Genomic DNA, 21,088 nt, shown 5'->3' on the forward strand with positions numbered 1-21,088 from the left:
TTGCTTACATCATGCTGCCGCTCGTCCTCCGACCCTCTAGAACTTGGTTTGATCATCCTTATGTTGCGACGCTACGGTTTCACAAATCCTGCTGTTCCGACACAGTGGGGTGTTTCGCAGTTCGCTTTGTGATTTAAAAGTGCTCCAAATCCTACGGGAAAGCATCCATTTTCTCACCTCCAGGGTGCGCTCGCCTCCAGCCTGACTGCCCAGCTCCTTAGGCTAGCTTTCGTAGGTCTTTCCGAGATGCTGGATATCCTTCAATTGGCCCTAGCAGCCTTGGCACTGAGTTCGGCAGGGAGCGCGTCTCCGCACACAGTCGCGCTCACATCTCGCAGCATACCCAAGGGCCATATACCTGCTCTGCGGCGAAGGGGCTTGTCAGCGGTCAATGTTCCACTCGAAGATTACTTCTCGGGCACAGATCTTCAGTGAGTTAACGCGTTCAGAAGAATGAAAGCAATTGATTGATTCGCGTCTCGAAGGTGGTATGGAAATATCTCAGGCAAGTCTGATTCAAATGCATGGGGCTTTCTCGCTGAATGTGCGGCAGTCGGTACCCCTCCCCAGAATGTCAGTGTGTTGTTCGATACGGGCAGTTCGGCACTTGAGTTTGCGAGTCAGTATTCACCTACTGACTCAGAAGTCCGCTCGCTAACGCTAGCCTATGTAGGTACGCAGTGCGGTTCAGCATGCGCCAACCAGACCTTATTCGATCCATCTCAGAGCTCTACTTTTATAAGCAGCGGAAAAAATACGACCCTGTACTTCGAGACGGGTGTCGGCGTCACTCCCGTGATCCCGCAAAATTGCTGGCTCGAGGTGGTGTCTGCTGAAGACACTATCTCTATCGGTGGGCTTACTGCGCCAAATGTCTCACTCTTCACTATTGTGAACCAATCGGTGTCGTTTGACGTCGATCCATTCAGTGGTATCCAAGGTCAGTTACACTGAGCTTGGGTACTGCACGTAGCTAATCAACCAATAGGCATGTCGACTACGGGGCAGGGATTCTTTACTGGGTTGATTTCCCAAGGTCTTCCTGGTAATTCTAATGACTTACTCGTGGCGGCACTGGCACTGAAGTTCTGATACGTAGCGCTGTTCGGCATGTACCTTACTCCCCGAGCGGTCGGAAATGCTGAATTGACCATCGGGGGATACGACGACACGAAGTTCCAAGGTACGCACACCCGTTATTACATCCTTAGGGTCTCACTGATGAAACATTGTCCTCAGGCAATGTGACGTATTCAAACATCGTTGCGAAGGCGGAAGGATCTTGGCAGCTTCCTTCGTCTGGCATCTACGTCAACAATCAGACAGCCTCAATCCTGCAGCAGCCGCTTCCCATTATCTTCGACAGCGGAACGAGTAACATCTTGTTCGACACGAACATTACCGAGGTCAATTTATCATATGGTCGCACTAGTGTTCTTCCCACTTACATATGACTCTCAGGCAATGTATGCTCTCATATCACCCGATATCCAGCCATATGCGAACGAGCCTGGGGCGTATGGCATCGCCTGCAGCGCGATCGCCAACCTCTCCGCAACAATCGCGGTCACCTTCACCTCCCAGGACGGCGGACGGTACAACCTCACGATTCCCAGCAGCGAGCTGAACGTCGGCGCGTTCGCGGACAATTCGTCGCACTGCCAGACGCTGATCAACGCGTACGACGGTGTGCGTATCTTGGGCGGGAGCTTGCTCAAGCAGTACTACAGCGTGTGGGACATCAGCAACCAGCGCTTGGGCTTCGGCTCCAATCAGGAGCTTGTTACTGTCGCCACTTCTGCAGCGGGGTCGGCTTCGGTGGTGACTTTGGCGTCCTGGGTGCTGATGCTTGTCTGTCCGGTTTTGATCCTGGGCAGCTGGTGAGGTTGGTGTACCCACTATTATCCATGCCGTCTTATTTTCTCAGGGATTAATATACCATATTTATGCATACATGAATTCTTATGCATGGAGCTCGTGAAATGAGCTGAGGTGCTGTACACGTAGCAACTATTGTAAGCGCGTCGCGACGCGTCGGTCACATGACCGCGTCTCCACTCAGGTGGCTAACCTAGGGTGACCTCATGGCATCTGCGGAAAACATTCACTGCAGTTGAAAATGCCTGTCAAGTTCCTATCAATATGCCTCCACAGTCTCGAGATAAATACACGCATTCCGCCCTTCCACCAAGCTCCACCCACGACACCTTCTCCGCCGGCGTGACTGCCCTCTATCATGTGAAGCATGTCGCCCACCAGGGGTGGGTTTGCGCTCCCTACGATCATGATCACTGGTGTGGTCAACAGGTATGTGTGTGCGAAGCTGGTACGTAGCGATGAGCGTGTGCTAACTTCTGGGCCTGCATATATTCGTCAGGATGTAAGTGAGAATTTGCCGCGTGCTGCGTCCTACGTGAAGTGGACGAGTCTGACGCACGCGCAGATTCCGCCACGACGACGGGTACGATTCTCGACACACGACGTCGCACTCCTTCGTTGGATGGGCGCCGTGGATCGGCATCTGCCTCGCCATCTGGACGATGGCGTTGATCATCGCCGAAGTGTAGGTATCTCGGCTTGTGCGTCGGTTACTCTGACAGTCCGCTCACATACTGGCAGGATTCCGTTTTTCAACGACTTGCTGGGCGTCATTGGCTCGATGTTCGCGCGGTGCGAATGTCGTTAACGTTATTGTTAGAGCGTGCGCTCACCCTAAGGACTTATAGCTGGTTCATTTACGGCATCACAGTACGTGCCCATCTCCTGATGCGTGTGCGATAGCAGTCTGACCACCCCGACAGGGCGTACTTTGGTTCCACTGATCCCCCCGCTTGGAGCGATGGATGACACCACGAGAGCGACTCGAGTCAGTCTTCTGAGGACTCATCCTTGTCAGCCCCACTATTGTGACCCTAACCCTATCCTCGGTCTCACTGTCCCTTACGACAGTTGGGCGCGTTCATCATGGTCGCGGGACTGTATGCTAGCATCGTTAGTATCATATAACGTGTCATTATGTGTTTGCTTCGTAGAATCCGTGGATGACGGTGTGGCGGGGATCAGGATACCAAGCAGGCACATTCTCGGAACCCTTGACTTGCACGAGCCAGGCGTTGTCCTGAGATTGTGGGAGACTTTTATAAATTTGGAATGAACAACGACGACTACACGCCCAAATACCCTGCTTTGGTGTATACTGCGCTTTGCACATTAGAGGATAGTAATGGCCATCTGATAGCCAAGTAACGCAGTGATCGACATTGTTACGAAACAATATGCGGCGCGTCGTCTGTCGAATAGTGCGAGCAACGGCAGACAGATACTTTGTGTACATGTACTGGAGGGGCAATTTGAAGCAAACGCAATCCCACTGTGAAGCCTTTCTTCGTCGTAGACGTGCTCGGTGACCAAACAAATAACATGGTCCGTGCGCACGTCGCGTGCAGGATATAAGGGTTGCCCGGGCACCTTAACAACTCATACTTACCTTGATGGCACAAGCCCCTTCACGTACCTGGGTCTGTGGCCCGTGAGGACCTCTCATAGCACAGCGACCATGTCTTCAGGGGGGCCTTGCGGTTTGTATGGGCTCCGGCTCATGCACCGTCTCAATATTTTCCTGTCCTGCTTCGGCCCTCGGGCTGGGCAGGCCTTTTTTTTCCGCTCCTACGTCGTCCTAACCCTAACCCTAGTTTATTTGTATCTTCGAGTCAATCTGGAATCTCGGGTTTGGCGATGATTCTCACTGCGATGTGAATTCTGTCCGTGGATTGCAAGACGCTTGATATAAGAGACGATCTGGATAGCGCTCTAATTAGTTGTATGCAACCGTTAGTAAACAATGGTTGGCTCAGGTGTCTCCCCCAGCTCTCCCGTTGAGGAGCAGCCCGCCATCGGCCTTATAGGTATGGGTGCTATGGGCTCCATGTACGCGCAGTGCTTATCCGACGCCGGCTGGAAAAAGTACGTCGGCAAGCCAATCATTCTTTCCTGTCTTCGACCGATCAACTCAAGTCATACAGGATCTATGTGTGCGACTTGCCGAACAAATACGAGGCATTGAAGACCAAATATGAGAGTATGTCGCCGCGCGTTCGTAGTTCATCGTTGCAGCGTACTTATGCGTTCTAACAGATACAGGCATCACTGTCCTCCGTGATGGCCACCTCGTCTCCCGCGTGTCGGACTTCATCATGTACTCGGTCGAGGCGGAGCACATCAGTCGTGTCGTTTCCGAATACGGGTCCTGTTCGTCGAATGCCATTTGTTCGTGAACCGCACTCTGACATCGACTCCAGCGACCAAGGTCGGTGCAATCGTCTCCGGCCAAACATCGGTGAAGGCTCCAGAGAAAGAAGCATTCGAAAAGTACTTGCCGCAAGACGTTCACATTGTCTCCTGCCACTCCTTGCATGGCCCATCGGTGTCTCCTGCAGGTCAGCCTCTGGTAATGATCTCGTACTTTTTTCAACCACTCGTCATTGACAGAGCACCATAGGTGTTGATAAAATACCGCGCACCCGACGAAGCACTCACTCTGGTTGAGAATATTCTCCAGCCGCTAGGATCTCGCTATGTCTACCTTTCCTACGAGGACCACGACATCGTTACCGCAAATACGCAAGCGGTGACACACGCCGCGTTCCTGAGGTCAGTGTGCTGTCCCACTCATCTTCTACGACTCACGTTTCCCCAGCATGGGCACAGCGTGGGCCAGCGAATCCTCGTACCCCTGGGAGCACGGCTATTACGTCGGCGGGATCGAGACGGTCAAAGTGAACATCATGCTGCGCATCTACTCGAACAAGTGGCACGTCTACGCGGGGCTCGCGATCCTGAACCCGTCCGCGCGCGTGCAGATCGACCAGTACGCGCGGAGCACGACCGAGATCTTCAAACTCATGCTCGCACGCGACGCGGAGGGGCTGCGCGCCCGCATCTACGACGCTCGCACGCGTGTGTTCGGAAACGGTGACGGCTCGCGCGCGCCGATCCTACTCTCGGAGGACATGCTGAACCGCTTTAGCCTTGGCACGTCGACGCCCGCCCGCGCGCCGCTTCCGAACTCGCACCTCTCGCTGCTCGCGATGGTAGATTGCTGGGCGCGCCTCGAGATCCAGCCGTTCGAGCACCTCGACCTCGCTGCGACGCCCATCTTCCGCATGTGGATCGGAGTCGCGGAGTACCTCTTCCGCTCGCAGGAACGCCTCGACGCCGCCATCGATGCGGCCGTGCACGACCTCGCCCACCGCTCGGACGATCTCGAGTTCGTCATCGCGTCCCGCGGATGGAGCCAGTGCATCTCGTTTGGGAACTTTGAGCTGTACAAGGAGCGATTTATGCAGACCGCGACGTTCTTCGAGTCGCGATTCGAGGAGGCGACGAAGCTGGGGTCGGCCATGATTCAGGCCATTATGGACAGTTCGATGACGTAGGTCCTCTGCATCCAATGTACATCTTCGAAGGCGTTGCATTCCCTCTTACGGTGTACATTGCTCGACCTCATCTGGGAGTCGCATGCAACCTGCATACGTAAAGCGTGTTTCTGTGGCAACGACAAGGGTAGAACGAGCGGCAAAGGCGTATCCAGTCATCCTGCATTCTGGGTAGGTAATAGTAGCTACAAGCGTCCGCGGAGGGACTTTTTCCTTCTTCATTGACAGCCATCGGCAGCGTAATGTGAGATGCATCCAGAACTATCATACATGCAAGCAGGCGTTAATATCATAGCAAATATTGCATCGGAAAGAGCGGCTGGCGCCTATGGCGACATGCGGTATGGGGCGACGCAAATCACGTCTTTTTGTTCCGGGCGTCGTACGCTGCGCGGAAGGTTGGGTGCAGGAGCTGTTCGTGGAGAGCCTTCCCTGCTGGCACCTGCGGATAAATCATTATCAGTATACGTGATGGAAGAATTTTCAATGCGGGTAACTGACCATCGGGAATACATGCTCGTTTGTCTCGACCAAGCACTCCATGAGCACCGGTTTCGAGTTATCGTACTCCAAGAACTCCTTCATCTTCTCTGGGAGCTCCTCCGCGGAGTGGCATCGGATGGCGTGCACGCGCATCGCCCGCGCGAGCTCGATAAAGTCGGGGTTGGTCATACGGGTATGAGCGTATCGCGCGTCGTAGAACAGGTCTAAGGGTAAACTGCTGAGCACCGTAGAAATGGAATCGTTTCGTAAGGATGTACCTTGCCATTGGAGAACCATGCCCTGGAACTTATTATTGAGCACCATAACTTTAACCCCGATGTCGTACTGCGAGGCAGTAGCAAGCTCCATGGCGGTCATGCTGAATGATGCATCGCCATCGATGTCCACGACGGTCTTGTTCGGCGCGCCAACCTTCGCACCGATAGCAGACGGCAGACCGAAACCCATCGTCTGGTGCGCAACATCAGAAACAGAAACGTGACACAGATGTCAAGGCACTTACTCCCAACCCTCCTGAAGTGATCATCGATCGCGGTGTACGCCACCTGTAATGTTGCGCGGTCCACATCTGGTGCTGTCCAACACCCGTCGTGATGACGACGTTGTCCTTCATGTGCACTGTCTGACGGTCAAGCTCCTCAATCGCCTCCTGGGGCTTCATCAGTGCACCTGGCTTGCTCTTTAGGTAGGTGAAAGGATACTTCGCCTTCCACTCGCGGATGTCGTTGAACCAATGCGTGCGGGGCGATGATCGGATCATAGGCACCAAAGATGCCAAGTTAGCGACGACGTCGCCGAGGACGGGGATGGATGCGTCGACAACCTTGTTGATGTTCTTCGGCTGGATCTCGAAGTGGATAATGCCACCACGGCCCTGGAGGGCCGCAGCGCGCGCCGCTGGCGCGAACAAATCAACCTTGCCCGTAACACGGTCGTCGAAACGCGCGCCGAGAGCAATAATCACGTCTGCCTCTTGCATCGCGAGGTTAGCGTAGGCCGACCCGTGCATGCCGAGCATGTGCAGGCTCTTCTCGTCGAGCTCGTCAAATGCGCCGAGGCCCTGCAGCGTCGTTGTGACGGGGATGTTGCCCTCCTGGGCCAGCTGCTTCAGCAGCTTGGGACCCATAGGCGATGAGAGCACGCCGTGCCCAGCGTAGATGATCGGCCGTCGCGCATTGTTGATGAGGTCCGCCGCCTGCTTGATCAGTTGGATGTCCGTTTGCATGTCCGAAGACTGTAGAGGATTCGACGGCAGACCGAGAGGGCGACCGGGCGTCGTCGCCTTGTAAGGCAGCGGTGTGCGCAGGACACCCGCAGTGATGTCTTTTGGCAGATCTACAAGGACGGGGCCAGGTCGACCAGAGGTCGCGATCTTGAACGCTTCGTTGATGCGCCGTGGGAGCTCCGCGATGTCCTTCACCATGACGTTCCACTTCGTGCACGCCCGCGAGATGCCCACGATGTCCGCTTCTTGGAACGCGTCGGAGCCAATGGCAGATGTTGCCACCTGACCTGTGAAGACAACCAGGGGCACACCATCACTGAGGGCGTCCTGCATGGGCGTCACGACGTTCGTCGCACCCGGGCCAGACGTAACGAGGACAATTCCAGGCTTTCCAGTGACGCGCGCATATCCCTCAGCCATGTGCCCCGCACCTTGCTCATGCCGCGGAAGGATGAAGTCGAACTGTGGGGAGTTGTAGATGGCATCAAACACGGGGAGAATGGCGCCCCCGGGGTATCCGAAGATATGCTTGACACCATGTCTGACCATCATCTCGTGGAAGATCTGTCCGCCAGACATTCCGACGAACGAGTGATCCAAAGGGCCTTCATGATGAGGCCCGAGTATAGGTGGGGGCATGGAGACGTTATTTTTCGATGGCGCCTGCTGGTAACCCGGAGCAGGTTCAGGCCGCCTAGACGATGTTCAGTCATGTCGAAAATGTAAAACTCAAGCGTCACGTACACAGCTGCTGTCGCGGTAGCCTCACGCGCAGTCGTGCGACTGATGTTTCTTGCATGTTCCCTGACTCTTGACTTGGCTTCGAGCATGGAATTATTTAGGTTAGCAGCCGTCGAACGGCAGCGAACGAAGGTGATGACTGCAGGGCTTTTCGCAGCATGCATTCTTGAAGCAGAGAGGGACATGATGGGAAACCACGACCGCCGCGATGGGGGGCACGATAGAAGGAGTGAAAAAACCGGAAGCAGGGAGGATTGCCTTCTCGAATTGTATCCAGTGCTCGAGTCATACCCCGGTCAGCTGATTTCAATGTGGCGTCGATCTCCCTAAATAGGAAGTCACAGTGGATGAGTCCGCGGGCGATTCTCACAACTACTCTAGGGAGACTGGCCGTGCGCCGTGGGCACCGTACGCAGATTCTTCTGCACTAAGTAAGGAAGTACAAGGACGGGGGATTTCAGATCTAAATTTCTGTAGGGAACAGGGCACGCCGTTCGTGCAATGTGGTGCCCGTGTCAGCTTTGCCGCCCTCTTTCTAAAACAAATTACTGAACGCTGGATAGTCGGGCATTCACAGATGCAAGACCAACTCCCACGGAACGACTGGCGCTGCGAACAGCCTGTCATTGTGAAGTAAGCTTACGAGTGGTGACTCACTTGTACAAGTGGCAATTTCCACGTTACAAACTCCGCCTTTCACTTTCACCCTGTCATATTATTGGCCAGGTGTTGGAAAGTAGCGCCCAAATTTCTGGAGCTCCAGAAATTGGGGAGCGCCCAAGGGCAGACAAGCCGAGGGCATGATTACAAAGAAAGACAAAGAAGGAAATTTGCTTATATAAAGTGGAGTGTCTAGAACTGTATATATACAGAAATCTATTTTAGGACGCGTAATCACGCGCCCCGACGCATCTTGACCCGCCATCACTACCTTCCTATTTGGGAACTAAGGCGCGATTTCTAACAGGTTATGAGCCCCGGCTCTAGCCAATAAATACTTGGATAACAACAGCCCCTATTGTGGCTACAAAAATTGTTACCCCCTTACTAGTACGAGAACAAATAATGTTGACCAGCGCTGATAATACGAGCAATAGCAATGCTTACCGGATCCCGCTCCTGAAGGAAGACAATTGGCTCCCGTGGAAGCGCCGCGTCGAGGCCATCCTTAATGATAAGGGTCTCCAGGAGTATGTGACCGGAAAGACACCGAAGCCGCAGCCGAGTAATGACCCGGCCAATAGGGCAGCGAGAGAGGCGGAGATTAGCGCCTGGGGAGAGAAGGACCTCAAGGCCCAGAACGTAATTGTGCTATCGCTGGGAGATTCCCAGATGGTGCACATCGCTGGAGCCGAGACGGCACGGGCCATGTGGGAGCAGCTTCGCACAGTCAAGGAACAGCGTGGACAGCATGGAATTCTCGCGCTGTGCCGGCGTTTTTACCGGATGCAAGCCAAGGAAGAAGATAATATCTCCAGTCACATTACACAGCTACGACAGATCCAGGAACAACTCCACCTAATGGGGAAGGTTGTTTCCGATGAAGATTTCCGGCTCATTCTGGCTACCTCATTACCGGAGAGCTGGGACTCTTTCCTCAGCTCTTACTTTGGCGCCGTGGGCGGCAATGTTGGCGCCGAAGGTGCTGACAACGTGCGCCCTCAGCTTACATCACAAGAATTGATTGCCATCATTCTTGATGAAAATAGGCGAAGGCACGAGCGTGGCGAGCGCGGTCAATCCTCGGACCAAGCCATGGTTGCCAAAGGAAAGAAGCGCCCCTTTGGGGAATACAAAAAATGTTCGATCTGCGGAAAGCCGGGACATCTTGGTAACGAGTGTCGGCACCGCGACAAGGTCAAATGTATGAATTGCGGAAAATTCGGGCATAAGGCCACGGATTGTTGGGCTAAAGGCGGCGGCAAAGCCGGACAGGGCCCGCCGATGAAACGGCAAAAGACGGAACGTGCTTACGAAGCGCGCGAGGTCGAATCGAAAGAGGATGAGGCAAAAATAGCCTACGATAATGATAGCGACACTGTATCTCTCGGATCTGATGGCGAAATCGCTTCTTTCTATGAGTGGTTTGCCGACTCCGGGACAACTTCGCACATTACAAATCGTCGTGAAGTCTTCGCGACCTATCAGGTGCTTGAAGATCACGCGATCACGGGCATCGGACCGCAACCAACGCAGGCATTGGGCCGCGGTACGGTCGATGTCGAAAGTAAAGTAGGAGACCGGAAAGTGAAATTCCGTCTCCACAGTGTACTGTATGCGCCGACAGCACCCAATAGCCTCCTCTCCATCACGCGTTTGGACGATGCGGGAGGAAGAGTACTTATGGGTAATAGTCGTGCAATACTAATAGATAAAAATAAACACACTCTTGCTATAGGCAAGAAAAATGGACGACTATATTCATTGAAATTGCGTCCAATAGTTCCACAACCTGCGCGAACCTATACTGCTAAGGAATACGGCCCGCATACCTGGGAAGAGTGGCACAAGATCTATGGCCATATCGGGAAACCAGCGCTTACGCGATTATATCGCGAAGGGCTTGTTGATGGCCTAGAAATCTCGCCAAGCCCAGATGAAATTAATTGCGAGGCGTGCATCCAAGCAAAGGCAACGCGGAAGCCATTTCCCAAAGAGACGGACGAATGCAGCAAGGTACCCGGAGAATTAACACACATGGATGTGTGGGGACCTGCGCAGACAGCCGCTCTACAAGGGTGGAAATATTTTATTACATTTACCGATGATTACAGTCGTCGAAGTACAGTACTATTTATGAGGCATAAAGATGAAGTAACTGAAAAGGTAAAGAATTATATTACCTATATCGAGCGCAAGTTTGGAAATAAACCCTTGCGACTCAGGCTCGACAACGGTCGAGAATATATGAACACCGAATTAATTAACTGGTGTCAAATGAAAGGGATCGAGATGGGTCCGACTGCGCCGTACTCATCATCCCAGAACGGAGTCTCTGAGAGATTGAATCGCACACTGCTTGGACTAGCGCGCGCGATGATCTATGCGAGAGATCTACCTCGTTATCTTTGGGCTGAAGCGATTGCTCACGCAGTCTATATTAAAAATAGATCGCCTACCCAGGCGTTAAATGGGGCAACTCCCGAAGAAAAATGGAATGGGACGAAACCAAATATCTCGTACCTACAAGAATTCGGTTCCCCTGTATGGGTCCTCACGGAGGACGCAACACTATCAAAGCTAGCGCCCCGTGCCAACAAGTATATTTTTGTTGGATACATGGACGGACCCAAAGCCATCAAATATTATGATGCACATACGCGCCAGATTAAAATCTCGCGTAATTTCCAATTTTCTTCGAATTCCCCGGACCATTTGCCCGGCAATGCGCCTCACGTGCCACAAGAGCAAATAGGATCCGACGTACCTATCCTCACAGCACAGCGTGAGGGGGAGCAAAATATATTTCCGGGCACTTTACCTAGCAATGCGTCAGACGTGCCGCATGCGGAAAGAAGACCCGAAGTCCCAAACCTCACAACGACCGCAGACGTGCAGCGCGAGGGGGAGTTAGGAACTTCCGTGCCACAGTCACCTGCCAAAAATCCGCGAAAGCGCAGACAGGATGATGACCCTGATCAACGCGAGGAAAGCGGGACGGACGCACCAAGCCAGCCCAGACGAACCAGAAGAAAGACAGTTCGGCATGATTACCGTCTAATGCACGACCCAGAGGCAGACGAAGATCTGGATAATGATCCAGATAAATCAAATGCCGAATTAGTCTATATTGCGATGAGCGCCCACGGAAATGCGGATGCGGATGAGCCAAAGACGCTCAGTGATGTCAAGAGATCACTCGAGTGGCCCAAATGGGAACAGGCAGTCCAGACGGAACTCAATCAACTACAGGGTATGGAGACTTGGGAGTTAGTGGAACCTCCCGAAGATCGAAAACCCGTAGGAAATAAATGGGTTCTAGTTAAGAAAACAAACAAAGAGGGTGAAATAATCAAATACAAAGCCCGCCTGGTTGCGAAGGGATATTCTCAAATCCCAGGCATGGACTATACCGAGACGTTCGCGCCCGTAGTCCGCCTCGAAACCATTCGAGCTATCCTCGGGCTAGCCGCAATCTTAGATTGGGAGATCGGACAGATGGACGTGAAAGGCGCCTATCTCAATGGAACTCTCAAAGAAGAAGTGTATATGCGGCAACCCGAAGGATACAGCGATGGAACATACCGCGTATGTAAATTAAAGAAAACCCTCTACGGGCTAAAGCAGTCTGGCCGAGAATGGAATATCGTGCTGAACCGCAAGTTACTAGACGCGGGATTCAAGCGCCTATTCTCGGATCCATGTGCGTACATTCGGATCAAAGGTGATAAGATAGAAATCGTCACCGTTTGGGTAGACGACCTATTAATATTCACCAATGATTGCGCACTGATGGACCAATTGAAGAGGGAACTCCGAAATATGTTCGAAGTTACCGACCTTGGCGAACCCCGAAAAATTGTGGGGATAGAAATTGAGAGAGACCGTTCAAAGCGGACAATCAAAATCTCTCAGACAAAATATATTGAGTCTATCCTACACAAGAATGGGCTTACGAACGCCAACACGGTCGGGATGCCTCTTGATCCAAATACAGTGCTTGAAAAAGAAGAACCCGAAACTGATGACGAATGCGACCGAGACAACGGATATGCATCGCTCGTCGGATCACTGATGTACGCGGCAATTGCCACGAGACCAGACATTGCTCACGCCGTGCAACGGCTTAGCTCATTTACTGCCAATCCCGGAATGGCTCATTGGACTGCTGCTAAACGCGTCCTCCGCTATCTATCCGGAACGCGAGAACTTGGAATAATCTACGGGCCAATTGCAGATGTCAAGCCCGAAGATCAATCCATATTTGTGGGCTACTCAGATGCAGACTATGCGAACGATATCCGAGATCGCAAATCAATCTCGGGATATTTATTTAAATTAGGAAATGGCACGATCACGTGGAGCTCAAAGAAGCAAACCACGGTCGCGTCATCCACCACGGAAGCCGAATACATGGCATCCGCCGAAGCGGCAAAAGAAGCCGTGTGGCTCCGAACACTATTCAAAGAAATAGGTTTCGAGCAACAAGATCCTACAATTTTATTCGAGGATAATACAGCGGCGATCTCAATCGCACGTGATCCCCAATTCCACGCGAAATCAAAACATTTTGATGTAAAGCATCATTATGTGCGCGAAAAATTGAGGGATAAATATATTGATATCCACTACTGTCCCACGGAGGACATGATAGCGGATATCCTAACAAAATCACTCCCTAAGCCGAGGCACGAGAAGCTCACAAAGAAGCTCGGAATGCCCATCGGCTTGAGGGGGAGTGTTGAAAAGTAGCGCCCAAATTTCTGGAGCTCCAGAAATTGGGGAGCGCCCAAGGGCAGACAAGCCGAGGGCATGATTACAAAGAAAGACAAAGAAAAAAATTTGCTTATATAAAGTGGAGCGTCTAGAACTGTATATATACAGAAATCTATTTTAGGACGCGTAATCACGCGCCCCGACGCATCTTGACCCGCCATCACTACCTTCCTATTTGGGAACTAAGGCGCGATTTCTAACACCAGGGAACGTTAGAAGTCCGATAATTAATGAGTGACAAGGAAAAGTAGAAATAAGGTAAAATCCCGATCACGATCGACGTGAGCGTTTAAGTCACCGACGTCACGTGCCACCGTGCTGCCATGAATTGGCTGATCTCCCGTGTAACGGTCAGATCAGACCAAAAATAATATCTTCTTGCGAACACGGGAAAGAATTCACCGTACGTGAAGAGTCACAGTACGCTGAGTAACCGCGAGGATGGGAGCAGGCCCCGCCGACACACTGTGCCAGTTGTCGTCGGACGCGTGCATTTGATTCGCCTCGATCTACTAAGTAATCATCTCTCGTTGGCAGACTGACACTCTGCTTCGACCTTCGTGCCACAGGATATTCGTGTCGGACAGATCTAGTAAGTTTTACGAGTGAATTGACTCGTATTGTCTGCGGCTGAGCCCTACAGCTTGCGTTGGGTGCTCAGCTGAGGACTGGATCACCCACACAGTTGCTTTGCATCTCACGCATTCCCATGCTATCGATCATTGCAAGAAGCAACACGGGCAGGTGCTCTCGCCTGGTGCTGAACAGACTGGGGTCACGAAGCTTCAGTCAGACTACCTTCAGGATGGCAGCGGCGTCTTTCGTGCAGCAAGGCAAGAAAGTGCGAAAATCTTCAATATTCCGTGGATCATGCTGACCGTCGAGTTAGATCGTCGCGATTGGCCGGAATTACTCGGAGCACATCAAGGAGCTAAAGAATGATACCCCAGGAGAACCTATGTTCTTCTTGAAACCGACCTCTAGCTACCTTCCATCAGGCGGGAACGTCGAGATCCCGAAAGGCGTGACGGCACACTACGAAGGTTGGACGCCCAACTTTTGTCTGTATCAGCCATGGGCTTACGCGTCTGAATCCGACGCGTGCTCGATATTTGCATACAGTCGAGCTTGGCGTGGTCGTTGGGAAGGGCGGTCGAGATATCTCTCAAGCTGATGCGGGCTCGCATGTAGCGGGCTATGGTAAGCTTCCGTCTGCGCGATCCCCGTACTTCAAAGTCGACCGATTCCCCCATCAGCTCTTGCAGTCGATATGACCGCTCGGAACATGCAAGATGTGGTGAAGAAGAAGGGTCATCCTTGGAGTGCAGTGAAAGGCTTCGATACCTTCACGCCAATCAGGTACGAGGCTTGTCAATGCAGCGATACCGGCGTATTTAGACTGTCGCACAGCTCTTACATTCCCAAGTCGTCAGTGCCTGATCCACAAAATCTCAACCTAACCCTGAAGGTCAGTGCCCTCATGAGATCGGTCAAAGATCGATTCCTAACGCGCTACACGCTTGTAACAGGTGAACGGTCTGGTCAAGCAGGACGGGAACACAGGGAGTATGATCTTCCCCATCCCACGTCTCATCGAGCACGTCTCCTCCATTATGTCGTTGGAGGTAAGCATGTTCTCCGTCAATTTCTGTTTATGTTTAACATAATGTGTTGAACAGGAGGGAGACCTTATACTCACGGGAACGCCATCTGGCGTGGGTCCCATCGTACCTGGAGATCAGGTCGAATGCGCAGTGTCCGATAACACAGGGAAGCAGCTCGCGACGCTCACCTTCGGAGTAGTGCAGCGCAACGGCGGTTATGAATTCAAGCCATGATACACGCCGTATTACCCTTCCAGTCTATTCATAACATTGTTCGTGAAGGAATCGTGCAACATGCGCCGCGACGTATAGAAAGCGTACAGGGAGATTACAACATCATTACGTATAGCAAAGATTGCGAACATACTTCGCTCAGCCGCCTTGCGCAGTCCGTTCGCTCTGCTCACTCGCCGCATCCCCTGCCCGGCGCTCTGCCGCGCTGTCGTCAAATGAGCCTGTGCTGGATATGCTCGCGAAGCTCCAGCTGTCCGCCCCTGTCGGTGTTTGAGTTCCTTCACCTTCGACTGAGCCAGAACTTGCGCTCTGGAAGTCACCGAAGTCGCCAAAGTTGTCGTCAAATGACGAAGTTTCCGTGGAGTCTTCTCCGAAAGGAGAAGGGAACGTGAAAGGATCTGATCCACTTGCTGCAGCGGAGTCGGAGAAGGGTCCAAACGCATCCTAATAAAATCGAACGTCAGCGATAATAGCGCTAAGGAAGTCCCCCCGGCGCTCACGTCTTCGAAGGGATCTTCGAAGGCGCTGTGAGGCGAGGAAGCAGGAACGAACGAGTCCTGTTGAATTTCAGAATCATGTCCCGGGAACGCGACGAAGTTCACTGACATCGAAGCCATTCGAGCTTAATGGTCTCCGACCGTTGTTGATATGCTGTCGCGCTGAGACAGGAGGCGAAGGCAAGTCGAACGTCGAATGTGCCAACCATCCACTATCCTCTTCCTCATCATCCGACGCTTCATCAGACGACTCGAAGTGTTCCGCAGACTGCATCTCCTGAGCGAGATAGTGCGCGAACTGCATGATGCATCGCGCGTTAGCAGCTGGGATAGACAGCAACAAACAGACTTGCTGTAGGCAAACGTACGTGGGGAGGACCCGCTGTCGAAAATTCGTCGTCCTCGTCGTCCATAGAGGCCGGGCCAAAATCAGCGCTACCCTCTCGGATCTTCGGAGTCCGTCGAAATTCGCTCTTCATCTGCTGGTTGTTATCTCCGCCGTCATCTGAAGGTACGACTACTTGACTGTCAGCATCTGCTTCGTCCACCCTCCACTGCATTGCTGGCCCACTCCTCATGCCAGGAGCCAGCACAGGCTTGCCACCTCCCAACAGGCTGGTATCCTTCTTCTTCGTCTCCTTGTAGCGGCCGGTGACATACTCGTCCCACTCAGGCTGAGGCGCGTACTGAGCTGCAAGCAGACGAAGATCAGGAGGGAAATGCTCCAGGGCGCCGATAACATCTTCGGATATGAGGGTGAGATGACCCATGTACCCCAGCCGCACCCCTTTCGGTTTTGCGCTGGAAGACGGTATGCTCAGTGCAGAGATCTAGTGATAGTTGGCGCATCACGAACCTCTCAACGTCGTTCCGCTTTGAGCCCTCGATGATCCGGTGCATTAGCCGTGCATCGCGGAAGAGTGCTACGGTGAGTTCCCGATTGTATCCACCGTCGATACGGCCCGTTAGGATCTGGTGGATCAAATCATATACAACACTGTGCAGGAAGTTGTTCCACGGAAAGTCAAAGAACAGGTCCTAAATGATGTCAGCAATATGGTGCGACAGGTAATATAACGCACTCACAAGGAGCGTCGACATCACGTTAGCCTGCAAAAATCGCTGTTTCAGTCTCTCACCGAGGACAGGAGGCCCAGGAGGAGTATCATTAGTGTTGACTCTGCGGACGCTGCGGCGAGAACTACTGGAGCGTGGTCTTGAGGGCGAATCGGAATCTGAGTTCGAGTTCCACGAGTTCTGCCTGTATTGCGGAAAGGCGGCGATATCCGATGTTGAAGGTGACGATGATGCAATCGGTGATGATGACAGCACTGTTGCTGGTGGACGCTCAAGAGGAGATTCCGTGATGGTTGGGCTGGTATTCATGGGTCGAGGCTCGTCGTACATGGCAATCTCCTCCATGGCATCGTCGTCCGAGCTGCCTGGTTCATCGTCGCCGCTCATGTCCTCGTCCGAGTCGATCAAAGAAGAGGTGTCGTGGGATGCGTTTGAAATTGGGAAGTCATGGGTATGCTCAACCTCATCCGCCTCGTCGTCCATGGAATCTTGATCGTTTTCACCGCCGGAGCCAATAGCTATGACTTGCGCCAATTCCTCGAGCGCAGAGAGACCGCCTTGGAGTCGGCCCTCGGAGTCGTACAGATGATCATAATCCCTAGTACGATTTAGCAGTGACATGTTAGAACAGTGCAGGAGCTCCGCATAGAGCTCGCATATCCGATAGCGCTCGAAAGTGAGCGGATTAAGCGAACCTACAGTAGTCAGGATAGGGCCGTCCTGCATTGGGGTCAGAAAAGCGCCAAGCACTGACATGCAGAGGCACAGCTGTTCTTATGGACGTACCAGAGACCTTGGATGCAGCAAAAATTGCTGCAGCTCATCTAAATGGTCGCACATGATCTCCAGGACTGGACCGAGATGCACGACACCCATGCGGTTGACCATCTCCTTCATCGCCTGCTCTAGCTTCTCGCGCCCGCCATCCGTATTCATCTGTAGGTGCTGTTGAATTTGAATGAGGCGATTCCGTAGTGTGTGGAAGAGGTAAGGCTCGAAATAATCGGAGTTATTCTGTCGTATGAGCTCGATGATGATGCAAATCGACTGCACGACCGAAGAAGTGGCAGACTCTAAACTGGGCAGAGTAGCCGCGCAGTCATCATCTTCCATGTGCGGCTCTTGGTTGGGCCCGTTTTCTGAGGGCGCTGGGGGAAACTTGCACAAGATGTAACTGGTCAATTTGGTTACACTGTCACGATGAGCGAGTTCGCGTGCAAAACGATTGGATGGCGGGGCGTTGTTTCCGTCGGAGACGCCTGCTCCAGGGGACGGAGCGGCCATGGAGATGATACCCTTGATCAATTCAGAGACCACCGTGTGCATGTCACTGCTATATGCAGGGGAGAGCAAATCAATTAAACGTGACATGAGATTCTCCTGGGACAGCCACTGTATGCTTAGAAGTGAGAGGAGCTCGCGGTGAAAGCATGCTCGGCACAGAAAATCACGTACTTCGAGAACACCCGCACCAGCGGGGATTTCGTCCAATTGGATTATGCGGACTAGGAGGTCAGCGAACGCGGGCGTTTCTATGTGGCGGAGCAACCGTTCGACCACCGCGGGCTGCGCTTGGATGAAGGCGAGCATCTGAGCACGGCGCTCTGCATTCACTTCCACGAGAGTGACAGGGAGAATAAAGCTGTATTCACCTCCGCGGGCTTTTTGCTCAGAAACGTAGCATTAATTTTTGCGAAATGGGACGCCATTACCATCTGTGTCTTCATATCGTCGGGTGGCCTGTCCAGGACCACCTCCCAGAACGGCGTCAGCAGCTGGTCCGCATGAGTGACGCAGGTCTCGACGATGGACCATATCTCGCTGCAGAGGACCTCCGTAGCGACATAGGGATACCTTACGGTGCCGATTTGCGAGACCGTGGATCAGAGAGACATCATGCCAACAGCCAAAAGCTCGAACGGCGACATACTTGAATCTCCCTCGGTCCTCCCCTTCTATTTGCCCCGTCACGTACCCCAGGAGGCGCTGCAACACGTCGACACGCTGGAAATAGTCGATGAGCCTAGTGTTCTGAGACTTGCACTCCTGCAGCAATTCGTCTTCGTCGAGGATAGCTTCTAAAGAAATGTCCTCCCTATCCAGCAAAGCGTCGATTGAGGAAGCATTGTGGAATCCAAATCTGTGCGCAGAGAATATGAAGAACCCTTCGCGTAGCCGAGAACCATATTGAATACCTCCAGAACATGCAGGATAACTTTGGGTAATCCTCGGCCTCCGAGAGCTATTTACAAAGATAATGGGGCGGCTGCAGGTAGAGGAGGATCTGAGATGTGTTGCGCAAGGCAGATGAGAAGAGTCGAGCCTATTCCGAGCGAGACGCGGCTAGCTGCTTGGTGGCTGTCCATATGATTGAGTGGGCGAGCTGTATTAAATAATTGCGCTCTTCTGGCTATGTTCCTACGTACAACATACATAATCTACCCTCCCACACGCACACGACCAACCCCGCATTCTCCGTGTCTCGAGCACACAGATCCACCTAAAGATAGAGTTGCAGAGGCACGATCTCCCGAACATGCAAGGCTTCGGGTCATAGGATCCATGACACACATCAGATCGACGACAGTAAAAACCTGAGCGGAAATGCAACGCGGATCCTTGGTAAGACAAATGTGTGCGTGGCCCCGCACGTCAACTGCTGTCATGTAATGGTGCCGCAGCCAAGGCACCAATCTCCGTCCCACACCGTGGCGATTTGGCCGGGCGCAACGGCCTTCTGCGGCGCGTCGAACGTGATTCGCAGGGCGCCCTCCGCGTCCCCTCTGACCCGACCAGTCAGTGTCAACATCGAGAGTAGTGGCGATGTGCACTGGGTATTCACCTGCGCACCACACACGGCACGTCCATCATGCGATGCCGAACCTGAATTCGGCCGCGGAAACCTCCCTCATCAATCCCCGCTGGAGGGGCGTCAGCCCAGATCCATCGCCAATCCGTCGCGATGATGTCTGCGCGATATAGCGCGGGATGATTTCTAGCGCACACAGCGAGTCAGTCAAAAAGAAGGGCACTTGGCGTGCGACGCGTACGAGCCAGCAACCACATATATTTCGTTCTTCTCGGCATCCTTTTTCGCGACGTACATCTTCTCCGGCATGCCTCGTATTTTCGCTCCCTGACCGACGGTGTACTGCCATAGACCGTGATGCGTGCCCAGAGCCTTCGCCGTCGCGAGATCGATTATTGGGCCCGGATTAGGTGTAATGTACTGGGCTGTGAGGAGATTACATGAGGGCGAAGAGAGATCACAACAGCCAAGGGCCTACAAATGAAGTCGTCAAATTTCCTTTTCTCTCCAACGAAGCATATACCCATGCTCTCCTCCCTCTGCGCGGTCGGAAGCCTCCACTTCCGCGCAAGCGCACGCACCTCGGGCTTGCTAATTCTGGCTAGCGGGAAGATTGAGCGCGCGAGGCTCGCCTCCGGTATGGCCGAGAGGTAGTAAGTCTGGTCTTTGGACCTATCCGCTGGTCGCAAGAGTTGCGGACGGGGCACCTGGTGATCGCCAGACAACATATACGACAGACGGGTGGGCATGGGAGACCAGGATTTGTCGGCGTAATGGCCTTCGACAGAGATGAGAAAGCGATGCCACATACAAGGAGGACAGAGTACCTGTGGCAAGCCAGGAAGCTTTGTCGGTGAGATGTTCCATGAGCGCGCCAAACTTGACTTCCCTAAGCGAGAATTCCTCAATACAGTAACGACCGCGTAGATATGCTACTCACTTGTTGCACCATATGTCAGGGTTCGGCGTCGCGCCCGCCTCCCACATGCGGAGGGCGGGCTCGAAGACGCGCGTCCAGTACTGGCGGGACAGGTCGATCTGTGCGCTTCGCCGGTCATTGGTTATGAGCCCCAGAACGCGGGATAACGGAGGGGGCGCACCATCCTGTAGGGGATGCTGAGCATGTCGCACACACGCTGGACATCCGCCCAGTCCTTCTTCCACTCGCAGCCGCTGTCGGTCCCCGACTCGTCGCGCGTGTCCCAGTTGCGCATGTACACGGCGGACAGGTCGTAGTCCTACACCAACCAGTTCGTGACCGACATAACATTAAACAGCCGGATAATACGCCACCTTTTCAGAGAGCAGCCTCGCGGCCACCGACGAGTCTACTCCGCCCGACATCGCGACGACGACTTTGCGAATGTGTTCAGCACGGCACGCCGGAACAAATGAGGGAGCCTACTCACCACGATCGCCCTTCCGAGGAACAAGCCTCGCTACATGGTTGTGGTACAGTGCAAGCCTACGCCCGAGCACGCCAAGCTGCATGAACGTCCTCTCCAACCTGGCCGTCCTCTCTCAGT

At 53.2% G+C, this 21,088-nt stretch overlaps 8 protein-coding genes across 8 annotated transcripts; 5 read left to right on the forward strand and 3 right to left on the reverse strand.

Moving 5' to 3' along the window:
* Window positions 1-246: 246 nt before the first annotated feature.
* On the forward strand, window positions 247-1,884 carry SCP_0402160 (putative vacuolar protease A; the record flags this gene model as incomplete). The annotated part of the gene is made up of 8 exons (XM_027756954.1): window positions 247-431; window positions 486-505; window positions 554-619; window positions 674-940; window positions 989-1,045; window positions 1,100-1,183; window positions 1,240-1,406; window positions 1,462-1,884. 8 exons carry the CDS (start codon window positions 247-249, stop codon window positions 1,882-1,884), a joined length of 1,269 nt encoding a protein of 422 aa, XP_027612755.1.
* Window positions 1,885-2,142: 258 nt separating this feature from the next.
* SCP_0402170 (hypothetical protein) lies at window positions 2,143-2,822 on the forward strand (the record flags this gene model as incomplete). The annotated part of the gene is made up of 5 exons (XM_027756955.1): window positions 2,143-2,261; window positions 2,444-2,563; window positions 2,620-2,670; window positions 2,727-2,748; window positions 2,802-2,822. 5 exons carry the CDS (start codon window positions 2,143-2,145, stop codon window positions 2,820-2,822), a joined length of 333 nt encoding a protein of 110 aa, XP_027612756.1.
* A 1,019-nt stretch (window positions 2,823-3,841) lies between these two features.
* On the forward strand, window positions 3,842-5,435 carry SCP_0402180 (Probable prephenate dehydrogenase [NADP(+)]; the record flags this gene model as incomplete). The annotated part of the gene is made up of 6 exons (XM_027756956.1): window positions 3,842-3,963; window positions 4,023-4,078; window positions 4,135-4,248; window positions 4,299-4,447; window positions 4,499-4,650; window positions 4,697-5,435. 6 exons carry the CDS (start codon window positions 3,842-3,844, stop codon window positions 5,433-5,435), a joined length of 1,332 nt encoding a protein of 443 aa, XP_027612757.1.
* Window positions 5,436-5,793: 358 nt separating this feature from the next.
* On the reverse strand, window positions 5,794-8,090 carry SCP_0402190 (Acetolactate synthase, mitochondrial; the record flags this gene model as incomplete). The annotated part of the gene is made up of 5 exons (XM_027756957.1): window positions 5,794-5,877; window positions 5,937-6,142; window positions 6,197-6,389; window positions 6,442-7,858; window positions 7,909-8,090. 5 exons carry the CDS (start codon window positions 8,088-8,090, stop codon window positions 5,794-5,796), a joined length of 2,082 nt encoding a protein of 693 aa, XP_027612758.1.
* An 880-nt stretch (window positions 8,091-8,970) lies between these two features.
* SCP_0402200 (hypothetical protein) lies at window positions 8,971-13,317 on the forward strand (the record flags this gene model as incomplete). Its single annotated transcript, XM_027756958.1, has 1 exon — window positions 8,971-13,317. The coding sequence occupies one exon, from the start codon at window positions 8,971-8,973 to the stop codon at window positions 13,315-13,317; it is 4,347 nt and encodes a 1,448-aa protein (XP_027612759.1).
* An 829-nt stretch (window positions 13,318-14,146) lies between these two features.
* Window positions 14,147-15,179, forward strand: SCP_0402210 (Uncharacterized mitochondrial hydrolase; the record flags this gene model as incomplete). Its single annotated transcript, XM_027756959.1, has 7 exons — window positions 14,147-14,182; window positions 14,231-14,384; window positions 14,464-14,541; window positions 14,598-14,700; window positions 14,752-14,809; window positions 14,871-14,966; window positions 15,021-15,179. 7 exons carry the CDS (start codon window positions 14,147-14,149, stop codon window positions 15,177-15,179), a joined length of 684 nt encoding a protein of 227 aa, XP_027612760.1.
* Window positions 15,180-15,317: 138 nt separating this feature from the next.
* On the reverse strand, window positions 15,318-18,959 carry SCP_0402220 (Extragenic suppressor of kinetochore protein; the record flags this gene model as incomplete). The annotated part of the gene is made up of 11 exons (XM_027756960.1): window positions 15,318-15,623; window positions 15,680-15,736; window positions 15,786-15,974; window positions 16,045-16,477; window positions 16,533-16,714; window positions 16,763-17,473; window positions 17,540-18,145; window positions 18,209-18,343; window positions 18,406-18,607; window positions 18,684-18,893; window positions 18,949-18,959. The coding sequence occupies 11 exons, from the start codon at window positions 18,957-18,959 to the stop codon at window positions 15,318-15,320; spliced, it is 3,042 nt and encodes a 1,013-aa protein (XP_027612761.1).
* Window positions 18,960-19,415: 456 nt separating this feature from the next.
* SCP_0402230 (Mitochondrial tRNA-specific 2-thiouridylase 1) lies at window positions 19,416-21,053 on the reverse strand (the record flags this gene model as incomplete). The annotated part of the gene is made up of 9 exons (XM_027756961.1): window positions 19,416-19,536; window positions 19,596-19,748; window positions 19,804-19,987; window positions 20,041-20,340; window positions 20,390-20,451; window positions 20,503-20,600; window positions 20,663-20,800; window positions 20,856-20,917; window positions 20,972-21,053. The coding sequence occupies 9 exons, from the start codon at window positions 21,051-21,053 to the stop codon at window positions 19,416-19,418; spliced, it is 1,200 nt and encodes a 399-aa protein (XP_027612762.1).
* Window positions 21,054-21,088: the final 35 nt, after the last annotated feature.

The sequence above is a fragment of the Sparassis crispa genome (genome assembly GCF_003851025.1).
Source record: "Sparassis crispa DNA, contig_000003F, whole genome shotgun sequence".
NCBI classification, from domain to species: Eukaryota; Fungi; Basidiomycota; class Agaricomycetes; order Polyporales; family Sparassidaceae; genus Sparassis; species Sparassis crispa.